Genomic DNA, 16,649 nt, shown 5'->3' with positions numbered 1-16,649 from the left:
AGTACAATTTAGACACCCATAGACAGGGGTTGAAGAATACTGATATATCGAAGTATTGTGATATTATGTTTTGCAATACTGTGTCAGTTCTCAAAAACTTAATATCGATTTTTAATTAATTCATTTTGTGTTTTGTGTTGTGCTTAAACCTTGACAGCTAGATAGCAGTGTTATACCCACAGTTCTGAATGAGATTTTATACATATGATGGTATGTTTTATCCTACGACACTAATCGTAACGATACGATACTCGTCATATCTCCAGGTTTTTGCCAATGCACAGCCTTAACAGATTCCTAACAGATGTTTAATATGTTGACAAATTATCTGGTGAAACTCAGCAGTGTTAGGGTTAAGGTTCTGATTAGGACTGGGGTAGGTTCCTAGGTTAGAATCAGGGTAAAGGGTTAGGTTTTAAGTTTTAAGTTGAAGTTTAAGATAAGGGGTTAGCATAAGGGCGAGGCTTAGAGCTAGAAAAAAATGCAAGTGAATTTAATAGATTGTTAAGGAAAGTTAAATAACAACAAGGCGCATAAAGCAACTAATCCAGGCGCTACCAAAATGTGAAGCTATTATTAAAAGTCATGGAATGCCAAGCAAATCCATAAGGTCTACAAATAAGTTACTAAAGCTGAATTTGTGTCTGTTTGCCTGTGTCTGCACTTTAGTGTCTGTGGAAAGCAAACACCTGTCCAACTGTGGGTTAGTCCACTGAAACCCTATATCACATTAAAGAGTGCACAATGTGGCGGTAAGGTCAGAGGCCAATCAACAGATAGTTAGAGAAGTAACCCCGAGGCAACTGCAATCAGTCTCTTTCTCTTGCTCTCCCTTTCTCTCTAGCTCTCTCTCATTCTCTCACACTCCTCTTCTCAGTATATAACCACTAAACCCTTTTGACCCCACACACTTCTCTGCCCTCAGAAAGGGGTTTTGTGAGAAGATGTTGCTTCCTCTCACACACTGCTTAAGTTCAGCTGGAAATAGAACTAGAAAACCATAATCCATCATGTGCCACAACCAGTCTCAAGTAACATCTATATCTGGAATGTGATATTACCACACAACATAGCACCGACAGAATAATACAAGATCCTGCCCCACCTGTTTAAAATGTCTAATCCGCCTCCACAGATTAGTATTCCTAACTTCTCTCCCTAACCACATAAATCTAAGAGTGTCTTCTTGGGCAGCAAATGACTGAGCAAGTGTCTGAAATAATAGTTGAGTGCCTCTAGTGGACATGGTGTGTAACTTCACTGTGCAGAAAGGGATCAAAATCCAGCTCCTCAACGTCAGACCTACTGCTTTCCACCAAAGCATGTTAATCAACAGGATCAAAGTATCTGAGAAAGCAAATTTACTTTATTCTACCGTAGAGATCCCTTGTGTGTCTTAACAGAATCAGCTACAGAAGGCTTTCCATGTATTTGAAGAATTATTTAGACACCACAACGGTTATTTGAGTTGTCATGGTCCTAAATAGGATTGTTGCTTTTACTGAAGAAACCTTAAATAACCTCTTTTTAAGAGTGTAATATAACCTTGTATCTCCAAACTGATAGCTTAACATACAAAGAAGATAAATTTAGCTTTAAGGTATACAAGATTCAATCCCACTGATTATGGAATGACTCTGTTGATCCATTGGTCAGAAAATGTTCACACAATACTCAGGTCTGCTCGTGATAAAAAAGTTGAATGGTTTTGACAGAACAGTGACAATACACAGTATAGACCAAATGCAACATCTCCAAAATTGTACATCTCTATTTTAAAATAGCACACAACCCAATTTAGCTTATCAGCTAAATGCACTACTTATCTCTAAACAGCTCCCAGTTCAAACACTTGTAGATTGTCTATCTCACTTGCCATGATTTGCACCGGCAAACATTATCAGCCATGGACGCATTTCACTGAGCCTCTATCATAGCCTCTTACACTGAGCCTCTGGCTACAACTCAGTGGTGTGGGGTGAGAGGGGAAAGGTCACAAGCAAGGAGAGCTGCATGCAGAAAAGCTCCATCTTCAGAGCCATGCCCTCAACCTGCTCTCATCTGTGTCCACTGCTGCCAGGTATACACTCTCTTCCGTTATGTACGCCCACCGTCTGAGTTAAGCTGGCTTCCAGCATGTCCACTGTTTTGCCCAGAAGGTACCTTACAAGAGAATGGCTCAGTCTGCAAAGTCATGCACGTCAAGGTCTCTGTTGCCTGAGGAATTTACTGAAGTTAGAAGGTTGATATATGGTACAAGCAATCAGAACTATTTCGGTATACTTAGGTGACACTTCTGAGAAGTCGCATTTCGCCATTTACTTGAGCAATAAATGAAACTGTTCAAAGACAAGAGAAGGGCCGGCCAAAATAATGTCCCTCACAGCCATAAATCAGAGCCAAAAATTCTTTTGGAGAACCATGAGACAACAGAGATGCTGAAAAACAGCTTTATAACCCCTGTCAGTGGCAAGCGGCAAGCACTAAACGTTAAGAAAACAGAGCATGAGAGAAAAGAACTGAATGTGAAACCATTAGAACCCATAAATGTGATTGATTTATTGCAGCTGCTGAGGCATGTGTGGGGCACCCTCCCCTGCAGGGCTGAGGGTGAAAAATGGGCTGAGCCTGTCGAACCAGGGCTTTCAGTAAGCGCTTACCTTTCCCTTAAACTGGCCTGCCTTCCCATGAGAAACCCGCACTGCCCTGCTATGCGTGGGGTGTGAGGAAATAATTGTCGTCAGAGTCATCAAAGCGGTGGTTTACCTACTTCCCTCAGGCATGTAGCCACAACAAAAACTAATGCAGTTCAAATCAGTTTATCCCACTGCTCACTAAAGTACAGCACATGAAGGAATGGGAACAAAGTGACCATGGCGTTCTGATAGCGTGCGGTTGTAGGAAAGAAATGGCCATTCCAAATGCCCATACATTCAAATGACACAGAACAATTCTCAATTACTTAATGTGATCTATGCATGAGCCACAGGGAGACTTCAGGTTAAAATAAGATCTTAGCTCTTATCTTAACCCGTCCGGAAATACCAGCAGCTCTTTACATTTTGAAACATACACTGATCAGCCAATAAAATCACCTGCCTAATACTGAGTATCCTCCGCCCCCCTTGTGCCACCACAACAAATATGACCCTTCGAGGCATGAGCTCCACAAGACCTCTGAAGGCATCATGAGGTATCTGGCACCAAGATCCTAGCAGCAGATCCTTTAAGTCCTGTAAGTAGTGAGGTGGAGCCTCCATGGATTGCATCAATGAACCTCAGGTGCCCATGACCCTGTATCCACTTTACCCAGTTGTCCTTTCTTGGGCCACTTTTGGTAGGTAGTGACCACTGCATACCAGAAAACCCACAAGACCTACCTGATGTTTTGGAGATGCTCTGACCCAGTCATCTAGCCATCACAATTTGGCCCTTGTGACTAAGTGGCTAAGATCCTTATGCTTGTCAATGTGTGTCTGCTGTGCAGTAAAAAAATTTTGAGTACACAATTTTTGTGAGTGAATGTAATATATGGATTCTTGTTTTGTTCATTTCCTGAAATTAGAAGTTCAGTGTACTCAAAATGTCATTTAAGATACAACATTCATTTTCAGGGTACCCTTATCTTTAAATGCTAACCCATATCCCTGCACCACCCCAATCAGTTCTAAGTCAGGCTGTGCCATAATGCAGTCTGATAAAGGGAGTTCGCCCAGCCTAACCTTTTCCTGATATTCTGTTCCTATAGTGACCAAACCCTGTTGACCTTTCATGTCAAAAACAAGCATAGCTGTATTCTCAGTAGTTCTCTCTCTCTCTCTCACACACACACACACACACACACTCAAATGCTTATACATAATAATGCTTTTATTGGAATCAAGTGCTCATTAGATCTCAAGCTGGCCATAGACACCAAACTGAAGCCAAGTAGGCCCTCATGACATCTACTGTCTCAGGTGACACATTCTAGCTGAGAATGTCCAAAAGACACACATGCATTTGACCTGCTATATGAAGGAATTTCAAATGTCTTACAGGTCACAACATAGGCCTTGCGGGCCCATGGAGATGCTGTGACCAATTGTAATTGATGACAGCCACTTCAGTCCTTCTCTTTGGACAATGGAGATAAAAAACGCCTACCTCTGAGCACCAATTCATCTTATAGAATTTGATACCATGTACAGGTCCCACAACAATGGAAGGGGTAGAGGTTCTTTATCCATATGGTAGGGCTGCTCCAACCCAGGTGTCCCGGCTCCTCAGTCTTGCTGAAAGATCTCATAATTGCTGTGCACAATGCAACAGGAATCTATAGCTCTCAGGTTCCTTCTTACTGGTTAATCTCCACTTATAACCTGGCAATTTCAGGATAACTCTGACTATCTGAGTCATCTTTTTAGAGGTCGCATCAACTACGCTAAAACAGTTGTGAGTTAAGTGCTGAAGATTTTGCGATGGGTTAAGTACCAAGATATTTTTCTCAATGAATTCTTTGCCCATTGTGCTGTGTTATGCGTCCAGCCATTTCATCAAGTCTTCAGCCATTGTTAAAGCATTAAGTGGCTTGACATTGAAGTGCATGAACTACTGAAGCATAAGCTAGAGCATTGTATGAGACCAAGTACCCGTCGCTCAAAGATATCAGCTAAAGGAATCACTGACAATAAATAATAAAACAAAGGACGGGGGCACCCTGGGCAAGCCCTGTGGAAAAAAGCGGGTCCATTAAAATCTGTGGGGTGTGAAGAAAGACTAATTGCTGCCTGTGAACACGTGCACTGCACAAGACCATAAAGAAAAGGCCTGTCACCCGAGCTTTGGTGCTGACCAAGCATTTCTTGGGCCAAGCATCACTGTCAAATTACTGTATTACTGGAATAAACTAATTTTAAAGACTGTATTTCAGTCTGTTTCCAAGACTAGGATTACGCCTTGGTTTGGACTACACAGCATCCAGAATGGTGATTCTTCATTCAAAGTAAAATGTAGTCCAGGATCAGGCTTATCCCTCATAACACCCCGTATATCAAACTGAAAGTGTTCATATTTAAAGCTAACTGAATAAGCATTACCTTCTGGTTCTAGAAAACAGAGCCGCTATTGAAAGGTGCACTACTGCTAGTTTTGAAACTGAAAGAAAATTCCCCACATAGGGTTTTATAGACCTCAGAGTCTACCTTGTCTGCATGCAGGTAATTAAATATTAAATAAGGGCTTTATGCTGATCCCAACCACTGCGCCATTGAGCTCTCTGCCAGAATCCAAAAACCACCACAGGAGGATCATTCAAGCCAAAATAGTCTCTCCTTGAATGTTCAAATGGACTCCACTGGACCACTGGAGGGATGCCAGATCATTAGACTAATCTCCACTGAATCACACCAGGGTAATATTTCACGTCAATTATGATGCTGATTTTACTGGCGGTTAAAATAACATCATATGAACACTAATATAAAGTGCTCGTTAAATAGTAAAATATCAAAAACAAGAGCTCTCCTTCTGAATAAAAAAGAGCAAGGTGAGGTTAAAAGAGGGTTCAGAGGGTTGAAACAGTAATTTTCTGTTGTCTGATAAATACTGAAACAGTCCCCAGCATCAGTCCAACAGTCTGATATTGGCCAGGTCTTGAAGTTCAGGTCAGGTAAGCGCTCCACAACTCTAGACGGACAATGCATCCTTTCTGCTCTTCAGCTGAGGAAACCAATCCCTCCAAACGCAGCCTCCCATGGCGGTTGTACCCATGGCCTCATTAAGCCATCAGCAGTGGGGCCGATAGAGTAATAATCCCCTGCTTTTACCTTCCCCCCTCCATCGCCACACCTGGAGTGGACCACACAGGACAGAGAGAGCGGTCTGGATGTCCAGTCAAAACAGGGCCCTTCCAGTTCCCATGCTTAACCAAGTATAGTGCCCAGTGATGGAGGAGAATACAAGATAAGGAAAGGAGAGAGGGGAGGATTGTGGGAGCAGATATAAGTCAGCTTAGAGAGCCCTGTTTAGCCAAGCAAAAGCTCCAAGAGTGGGACGCTACACCACATATACACACAAACATACTCAAACGCACACACAAAGCCTCCTCTGTCCCCTCTGGTAACCTGGAGAGGGGATAAGGGGGGGCAAGGCAAGCTGGAGGGTGTGTAATCCTACCTAAGCGTGAGATCTTCCCCTGAAACAGCATCACAAAGGAGAGATGGAGAGGGACCTGAGGCTAGCCTCAGCCGCAAGTCAGACAACAATAAAGAGTCGCTAGCCTATATTTAACAGTGGTGGGAATTCAGTGCTGGGTATACAGGAACACTTTGAATGCGTGCTGAAGGTCAACTGGGTGTCCGTTTCCTCCGCAGACTCTGCAGCAAATCTGTGACCATCCACCACCCCCCTCCCCAAAGCCACCCCACCAGGGTCGACGGACAAGGAGTGAGATAAGCATTGTTTCCCAAAACAATGGGCCACTTCCAAACAGTGTTCCACTCCATAAACTCCCAGCTACTGCAACTTGTGTACAGAGTGTGTGAAAGTAGCAGAGACAAGAGCCATGAAAGTAGCAGAGAGCCATGAGGCAACCAAAACTGCATTTCTGCAGCTGACATAAGTTTAATTAAAGGTCTGTGCCACTTCCTCTCCACTGCATAAGCAGGTTGGATGATTTAGTTGCACTGGTGTTCTGTGTTCACAGCTTTTTCCTTGTTTATACAGACTGCTCCTAATCATGTGCATAAGGAGGAATTCACATGTGGCCTTGGCAAGCAACGGGGGATTCCAATCCACACAACTAACGAAGCTTCTCACATTATTCAGGCCCTCACACTGTGGCTTGTTGTAGCTAATCACTTGTCTTACCTTGAGCCAAAGCAATGTGGAAATCCATAGATGCTGGCAGAACTGAAGAGATTGTCTGAGGCACTAGTCATAGTAGTCATAGCCCCAATAACATGCTCTACCTATTATAAAGTGACTGAGCTACCTGAGATATCTGCTGTCTGGTATCACTTTCAGACCACCTTTTCATCAATACCGTGATCCTAGATTAACCTGGCCTTGAGGGTCTTTACGAATCCAGTCACAAGTTGTGCCAAAGAAAATCCCCCACCATGTTCAGTGGAATGCAATGACAGGAATGGTCACTCTAGGGCAAGGTTAGGGTCAAGAGGTTATGACATCTACAAAGGTCCATATCACATTGCATCAAGACATTACACAGCCAAAGAAAAAGAGGCTGACCACCACCTTGCTCAACAGATCCTTAAGAACCTTTTTGTCAGTTACCATCACAAACACAGCAGGTGGACCATAAAGTGACCAAGAGGAAAGGAAACAAGTTATTCCAAACATCTTGCAGACTAACCTTGAGTGAGGCCGGGTCGGTCAGGGCGAGGGCTTGTCTCTTCAGCTCAGCTACGACGATGTGACAGTGCGTGCACAGGTGGCTTTTGGTGGGCTCTCTCTCGGAGCCCGCGCCCTCAGGAGGAGGCCTGGGGCTGCGCCTCTCCTCCTCCGCTGAATTCAGCCTTTTTCTCGGGCTCAGTTCAGGAGAGCAGGAGGATTCTGCGCTGGAGCAACCCTCGACCTTGAGAAGGAAAGAGAACGAAGGCTTATTATCATGCGTAACGAAAAACGCACTGCGCTCTTAGATAGCCATGCACATCTTAGCCATGTCCATGAAATGACCGAGTCAGCATTGTGCTCAGAGGTGCTGAAGAGCTTGCAAAAAGTGTCCACATCACCCAAGACAAGCCCAAACTTATAAGTTCAAACTAACTTGTGGATTGGTTTGTCGTGTAACTTACAGTGAAACGCTGGTTCTCGGACTCCCCTTGAGCAGAAGTCCTCTGACTTGGATTCATCTCGCTCAGAAAAAGTCAGAAAAATCACAGCAGGCCAACAGCACACTTCCCCCACCTCACTAGTCCGTTAACGAGGAACTTTTTAAGCTCTACTCGCTGGTAGGGAGCGCGGCTGGTGGAGTGAGGAAAGCCTGTTGAGAATCCCATAGAGAAGTTGTGCCTGGTGTGCGTTCCATGTCGCCGTGTAAAGCTGAGCTGAAGTCAGCCTGCGCTCAGCGTGTAGCAGGGCTGGAGGGGTGTGGCTGCTCTACTGTTTGAAGCCATTCAGAGGGGCAGAACGAGGGAGATTTGAACGGCAAGGCTTGTTCACTGACTTTAGCAGAATAAAAGAAGCCCAGATACACCGTATGAGCTCAGAAAAGCTCATTAGAAGGGTCTAGCAGATTGGATTGGTGGTAAACCAGTCAGGTTTCTAAATTACGCTAAATCTGAGCATTTGGCAGTTATACTAACTACTTTCCCCTTTTACATATTTCATTTCTATCCTGTAACTGTTTATTTATAAACGTTATTCAATAATAAATAAACCCATGTTGGACACAAATGATGTCATCTTGTTCGTGCGAAATGGGACCATGCTGCTACTGCAACTGAAGCGAATGGACTTTGGCGCGCCGTCTGGTGCGTTTTTCCTATCACTCTGGCGCCACCCTGTGGCGGCTCGTGTAAATTACAATTCGCGCTTCTGAAACGGATTAGGAAAAAAAAACACAGGTCATTTTAAATATTTAATTATTCATGTCTAAATATTTGATGATGATGATGTAAGCACTGTAATCACATGATATAAAGTCACAGCCCAAATGCGGGTCGCTTTCCCCCCTACTTCATATGACCCACTTCTCTTTGTCTACTAGTCAGAGACTGTGAACATCAATAGGTAATGAGCTGCTCGCCAGCAGGTTACATGAGCACAATGCAAGCGTGTAGTCTAATCTGGGGTTATCTGTGGGGACTTGCATCCGTTTTATCCATCTGCCCCACTTTTAAAAACCTAAGTAGGAACAGTTCAACGATCGCAAGCCTTCATTTCTTTTCACTTTTAACCCATAGAAATCCAGAAGTCAGTTAAAATTGTACTGCTTGTGTCAAACCCTCTACGCGAACATCTTATGATTGATCTGGAAGAAAAGAGCAAGTGGCGAGTCCAGTGCTCGCACCTGATGATTGGATTCAGGACCATCTTGTTAAAAACGCACAGCATTACGCACGCAGATTAAACTTTCCTCTAACTCATTCTTCCATCAGTTATGGGCAGTAAAGCTGTGGTAAAGTCGTGGTGGAGGCTGAGCCGAAGCGCATGGGTTCAGTATAGTGATCATGTGTCTGGCCGCAGCTCTTCACCGTCATACTGGTCAGTCTAATTACGCATCATCACCAGCGCCGTATGCACTACTTGTTGCCAGTGAAAGGTGGTCTCCAGAAAGGCAGCGCTCGTCTGCTTTAGCCAGATAACTGTCAGATAGCAGATAACGGTTCCCAGTTTTCCCAGGTTGTGATCATGAGAATGAGAGCTCCTACCTGTCCGGAAATCCACAAAAGCCCCCCCGAGGAGGCACCACTCAAAAACGGACCTATGACTTTGTATTTGATAATAACTGCAAATGCATTTAATTTATACATTAGACTGATTTACTGAAGTTCACACATGCTGACTCTACCCTGATTGACTGGATGCAGCTTTCTGTGCACAATAACGCAGTCTCGCGCAACTTGTGGAGCACTGTGAGCCGAGTTTCTTCTCACCTTTGCTTTTCTCCTCAGAAGATGTCTAGTGAATCCAAAGATGATGTCCGAGTCCATGAAGAACGTGCCCAGCTCGGCGAGGCTCCCGCTGCCTCCGGCCGGTCCGGACGGCTCCTCTGAAGGGTGGAAATCCATGATGTGAGCCCAGGTCACAGTTCCTCAGCCTGGTTAGGGCAGACGCGGCGAAGTGCTGTGTGTGCTCGGCTCCGCGGAGGCATTTCACATCTCACTCCCTTTCACACATTTGCCATCCTTTGCAGGGTCTTAGGAGCTCCGTTGTCCTCAGCTCAGTGCGGGTCCCCCTCTCAGCACTCCGCGTGCGCGCAGCTATCTCTCTTCTTTAACATGGTTTATTCCAGCGTGGACGAGAATCAACAGCGAGCCCATTAAACCCAGCCATAATCCGAGCGAGCGCCGACAACACACACACACACACACACACATCCCTCGGAGAGACTCCTCTCTGCTGTCCTCACTGCCCCGTCCACACACACATACACACACACTGCCCGCCCCTACACACACCACTACCACCTCACTGTATCACTCACTGAGCTCACTCTGTATCTCTCTCTCTCTCTCTCTCTCTCTCTCTCGCTCTCTCTCTGTCTATCTCCTCACTCTCCTTCTCGCTCGCGCCCCTTCTTCTTCTCTATCCCTCTCTTTCTCTCTCTCTATCTCTCGCTTGTTTTTATTTATTATTATTATTATTATTATTATTATTATTATTATTATATTAGTGGTAGTGCGCGCGTGCTCTGATTCAGTGGCTCTTAGCTTCACTACAGCCTCTATGTCTGCGCTGGATGCTGCTGCATGTCAGCGGTTAGTTCTGCTTCTGAATGAAGGTTCAGCTGTGATGCGCCTTTCTGCTCTCGCGCAGGTTTCTGCTCGCAGGGTGCGCGCGTGAACACTATACACCGAACTCCGAACAGTTCGCGCGCGCGCAGAAGTCCCTTTCACCAGAGTTTCCCATATTCCCTGTGCCCCCCGCCGCCCCACGCTCTACACGTTTCTTAGGCTTTTCCTCATCTAAGACACCTGACTCCGCTCATTAACTAACGTGCACGCGCTCTGATTGCCGGACCAGGTCAGGGTTAGAGGAGAAACACGAACGTGTGCAGAGCAAGAGGTCCTCGAGACTGACTTTGGGTATCTCTGCCAAACACACACACACACACACTGAGCCTTCGCTGAGGCATGAGCTCAGAGGAGTGCACGCTATACGGGTAGGTCTCATTCTCAAAGGGGATAACGGTTTCCAGCTCACACTGATGCAGCGCCTAACCTACCGATGAGGTTTTGGTCAGAGGATGAATTTTTATTTTCATTATTTCTGCATTCATCCCGAGGTTTCCCATCTATAGCAGCGTGGCCTGGCTTATTTATTTTTGCGTTATCCCCTGGCCACCCAGACTACACCCAGTGTGCTGTTTAAATTTCAGTATTATGATGTTACACTGGGTCTGTGAGATGGTGTCCTCTGTAAGCTGAATACAGGACCTTACTGTGGGACTTAATAAAAATCTTATCTGGTGTCCGCAGAGGCCCCGGCTGGAGATAAGCAGGTGGCCATTAGTGCTTCAATAAACTCAGTCTGTGGCCTGACGGAGGCAGTGAGAGAGACCCCATGAAGACCATTTCAGGACTGCTGCAGGAGGAGATTCTGTTTGGAACGTCATAAATATGTCACATATACGCCTACAGCACACAGCACACACACGCCCGGCCATGTGTACAGTGATAGATACTGTACAACCTTCCTTCTGCGGTATGTGAGTGTGCAAGAACATGACCCATATGAGTTAGACATAGGTACATATCCATACACAATATCAGCGTATGATCCATATACATTCTATATGTGCAAATCCATACACTATGTGGACAAAAGTATTGGGACACATGCTCATTTATTGTTTCTTTATTCTTTATTCATTGTTTATCCTGATTTGTTGGAGTAACTGTCTCTACTGTCCTAGCAATACTTTTTTCTACAAGATTGTGCAGCATTACTGTGAGGATTTGATTGCATTCAGGGACGAGAGGGTTATGAGTGAGGTCAGGATGTTTGAATGATCACCACAGCAAATCATTCCCAGCTCCCCAACGTCCTATATGTTCATGTTTATCTGCTCCAGAAAGTCCTATTCTATTGGCAATAATAAAAATACACAAGTACGCGACAAGCTGTGTGTGTGTGTGTGTGTCAGCACTGGGTGCACGTTAAAGTAGCTGAATACATTTATTAGAAGGGGTGTCCACAAACATTGGACATGTGGTGCATGTGTAGTAATATATACATATATAACGATATACCCATTTTAATAATAGCTTCATTATAAATCTCAGTAACTAAAAAATACCAATGCTTTTGATATTTGAGGTTTGTAAAATAAAGCACACACAGCTGATAGTTTAGGTGGCACCGTTAAAATGTCTTCAGAGATGTGGGGTCACTCCTACACACTCATCTTTTAGGACCTGGTGATTCCAATCCGCTGTAAAGGTGATTGAGCACGAGCGATCTGGGCGTGTGCTGTGTGGCAGGCAGCTTCACTCGGACACGCTGATGATAGACCCAGGGGACAGCCACTCTGCATCTGCCACCCTGCTGCCCTGCTGCATGTAGGCACATTGCTGCAGGCTCCTCATTAGGAGCTGAAGCATCTTCTTCCTCACTGCCTGGCCACGCTGCGCCGGTGGGGGCCAACGAGGAGCAGTTAGCAAATATTGGCGCTGTTTAGGAGCTCCGCTGAGATCAAGGGGAGAGAAAGCCGTGCCTTACTGGGATAAAGCAGAGAAGCGACTGGATTGAGGGCTGATGAATAATTTATGACGAGACGCAAATGTGAGTTCAGTGAGGGATTAGAAAGGTGCTCGGTGGAGATGTCATTTTCAAATTCAGACAATATTATTTCACTTTCAGGGTGTTGAAAATAAAGTGGTGCGCATAATTATGTTTCGCAGAATTGGCTCTTAATTTGTTTTTGATGGGATCGTGGTGGTCTGGATGCCAGCGTTTCACATGGAAAAGCTTAGTTGTATCTAGAGCTATGGGATTGTATGGGCGTGGTATAAAGTATAGACAGTATAGTTCCTTAATCAAGTCTTTTTACCACAGGTTTTTAATACGGACAATACCAATAGCCGGTATTTTAAGGGCGTGAGGGCATATATACCTACATAATGTGACACTTGCTGTTTTATTATGTGTTTCACTGTGTGGGACAAAATCAATCTTATTTGAATTGCATCCCTTATTTACAATTCATGAGAAGTCTCAGTCTGTGGTGTCAGAGGGCCACATAATCCATCGGATTTGCTCACTAATGGCTCGATATTTGCACAATGCGTGAGGATGTTTGGAGTGGGATGCTCCCTGCACGCCTGCATCAGTCACCGGCTTTGCTAATGAGCTGGATCATTGTTCAGATTTCTACTACCCCCCCCCCCTTCAGCTAATGAAAGTGATTTACTGTAATAACTGCTCTTATTGATTTGTGTGATTTCTTTCTGTGCGCTCATCCTCGTCTCTTGTTATGCGTGTGTCAAGTTGAAATCAAGCTCAGGAGCTTATTTTTGGACCCTAAAGCGCCTGAACACATAAAAGACAAAGTAGATGAGGAGAAGCAGTGAGGAAACGATCGCTGAATTCGAGGGCGGTGGAGCTGTTCAGCACCATGGAGAGCAACAGCGCTGCGTTAACGTCTTCAGTGACACTGAATGTGAGAATTTGACACGACAGAGAGAACTCTGTCTGAATGAAAGCAGTAAGAACTAGATTCACTATTCTGCAACACAAGGGGGCATTAGAGAGAGAGAGAGAGAGAGAGAGAGAGAGAGAGAGAGATGGTATGAGAGAGAGATATAGCGAGTGAAGAAAAAAACAGAGAGAGCTAGAACCAGAGAGAAAGAGAGGAAAAGAGAGATAGAGATGAAGAGAGACAGAAATACAGAGAAAACAGAAAAAGGCAGATACAGAGAGAGAAAAACAGAAAGAGAGAGAATCAGAGAAAGAGAGAGTGTGTGAGAGTGTGTGTGTGTGTGTGAGAGAGAGAGAGAGAGAGAGAGAGAGAGAGAGAGAGAGAGAGAGAGAGAGAGAGAGAGAGAGGAAAATAAAAAAATAGGAAGGGATGGAAAGAGACACAAAGAAAGAGAGAGAGAGAGAGAGAGAGAGAGAGAGAGAGAGAGAGAGAGAGAGAGAAGATCATCTTGAATCTTGAATCAGAGAGAGAGGGAGAGAGAGAGAGAGAGAGAGACAGACAGAGAATCTTGAATCTTGAATCAGAGAGAGAGGGAGAGAGTAGGAGAGAGAGAAGAGAGAGAGAGAGAGAGAGAGAGAGAGAGAGACAGAGAATCTTGAATCTTGAATCAGAGAGAGAGGGAGAGAGTAGGAGAGAGAGAAGAGAGAGAGAGAGAGAGAGAGAGAGAGAGAGAGAGAGACAGACAGAGAATCTTGAATCTTGAATCAGAGAGAGGGAGAGAGTAGGAGAGAGAGAGAGAGAGAGAGAGAGAGAGAGAGAGAGAGAGAGAGAGAGAGAGAGAGAGAGACAGACAGAGAATCTTGAATCTTGAATCAGAGAGAGAGGGTAAGAGTATGAGAGAGAGAAAAGAGAGAGAGAGAGAGAGAGAGAGAGAGAGAGAAAGAGAGAGAGAGAGAGAGAGAGAGAGAGAGAGAGAGAGACCGAAAATATTAGATCCTTTCAATAGTACCTTTCAACTCCCCCACGCATTAACCGCCCCCCAGACACATACATACACACACACACAAAACAAGTGCCCCCACCCTCAATAATCCCTTAGCATCTCTTAGCAACCTCATAATGTGCATAAACTGTAACAAGAGATATGCAGAGAGAGAGAGAGAGAGAGAGAGAGAGAGAGAGAGAGAGTAAAACATACCCAACCAAACATTATTTTCTGGAACGAATGACTTTTATTACCAACATCAATTTAATCAGTTCTGTATACACACACACACACACACACACACACACACACACATTTAGCATGAACAAATCTAGCTTCACTCAACTCTCCCAGCTCAGAGGAACAGTTTAAAGCACAGCTTGTTTTAAACAGCAGTAAATGCAGCAGTGTTCGCTCTTCAGCAGCTGTTCACTGAACGAGCTCACCTACACTACTGGATTAACGAGATGCAGCGGTAATCTAGCAGCAGCTCCTCTTTCCTCCATCCGTCCAGCACCAGAGAAAGTGTCTGCCTGATCAAGTGGTCCTAAACATTTCACAATTGTGAGACAGAACTGTTGAACTGTTGAGAACCACTGCATCAGAGAGACCAGGCGAGTGTGGAGAGGGATCGCTCCGTGTGTCGAGCTGAACAGCGCGCTCTTACCCCTCACGGCTCCGGTCCAGCACCGTCCCGCCTCCCCACAAGTTCCATGGCAAGAAAGGTAGGAAAGCGAAGAGCGAGTGAGTTGAACACCAAGAGAAAGTGTGTCCCCAGCTGCTTCTCCGAGAAGACACATTCTGTCCGGGCAGCGGTGTGTTTTTATACTGAGAGCCGAGGGGACTGTTCACACAAGCCTTTTCATTCAGGCTGGAATGAAGGCCATGCAGGTCTGACCGGCTCTGCTGGGTTCCAGACTTCTACACCACCACTGCTGCACCGGTACACTGATACACTACTGCACGAATACACTGAAATAACCCCAGACTAATACACCAGACAGATATTCAACTACACCTGTACACTGAACCAACCCCAGACTAATACACCAGACTAGTATTCTACTACACCTGTACACTGAACCAACCCCAGACTAATACACCAGACTAGTATTCTACTACACCTGTACACTGAACCAACCCCAGACTAATACACCAGACTAGTATTCTACTACACCTGTACACTGAACCAACCCCAGACTAATACACCAGACTAGTATTCTACTACACCTGTACACTGAACCAACCCCAGACTAATACACCAGACAAGTATTCTACCACACCTGTACACTGAAACAACCCCAGACTAATACACCAGACTAGTATTCTACTACACCTGTACACTGAACCAACCCCAGACTAATACACCAGACTAGTATTCTACTACACCTGTACACTGAACCAACCCCAGACTAATACACCAGACTAGTATTCTACTACACCTGTACACTGAACCAACCCCAGACTAATACACCAGACTAGTATTCTACTACACCTGTACACTGAAACAACCCCAGACTAATACACCAGACTAGTACTCTACTACACCTGTACACTGAACCAACTCCAGACTAATACACCAGACTAGTATTCTACTACACCTGTACACTGAACCAACCCCAGACTAATACACCAGACTAGTATTCTACTACACCTGTACACTGAACCAACCCCAGACTAATACACCAGACTACTATTCTACTACACCTGTACACTGAACCAACCCCAGACTAATACACCAGACTAATACACTACTGCACTAATACACCAGACAAGTATTCTACTACACTTATACACTGAAACAACCCCAGACTAATACACTACTGCATTTATACACTGAAATAAACCCAGACTAATGCACTACTACACTTATACAATTAAATAACCCCAGAATAATGCACTACTACACTTATACAATTAAATAACTCCAGATTAATAAACTACTACACTTATAAACTAAAATGACCAGATATATATAAACTACTATACTTATGAAATACTACACTTATACACTGAAATAACCCCAGAAAAATACACTACTACACTTATACACTAAAATAACACTAGACTAATAAACTACTACATATATACTTATATATTACGTTATTACACTAGTACACTGAGGATAGTACACTGAGGACCAATACACTGATAAACTACTACACTATTAAAATAATGAAATACTACACTAACACACTACTATACTAATACACTAATAAAATAAATAACAGTACACTGGTAAACTAATACACAAATGAAATATCACACCAATCAACTCTCTATTATACTCTATTACACAGATGAACATTTTTTAGAATACTTTTATATACTGATTTCTAATACACTACATGTATATGC

At 44.3% G+C, this 16,649-nt stretch overlaps 1 protein-coding gene across 2 annotated transcripts in view; it reads right to left on the bottom strand.

Annotated features, from left to right (window-relative positions):
• kif26ab (kinesin family member 26Ab) overlaps positions 1–7,975 on the bottom strand; it is a 94,764-nt gene extending 86,789 nt beyond the window's left edge. For both annotated transcript variants that reach the window (XM_072689431.1, XM_072689432.1), the window contains exons 1-2: positions 7,797–7,975; positions 7,355–7,576 (exon numbers count right to left, since the gene is read on the bottom strand). In XM_072689431.1, coding sequence (XP_072545532.1) covers positions 7,355–7,576; positions 7,797–7,853 — 279 coding nt within the window. In that variant the 5' untranslated portion in view covers positions 7,854–7,975. The remainder of the gene's footprint in view (positions 1–7,354; positions 7,577–7,796) is intronic.
• Between the last annotated feature and the right edge of the window lie 8,674 nt (positions 7,976–16,649).

The sequence above is a fragment of the Salminus brasiliensis genome, chromosome 10, assembly GCF_030463535.1.
Source record: "Salminus brasiliensis chromosome 10, fSalBra1.hap2, whole genome shotgun sequence".
NCBI classification, from domain to species: Eukaryota; Metazoa; Chordata; class Actinopteri; order Characiformes; family Bryconidae; genus Salminus; species Salminus brasiliensis.
The sequence above is the reverse complement of the archived record's forward strand: the minus strand, read 5'-3'. Positions and strand labels throughout refer to the sequence as shown.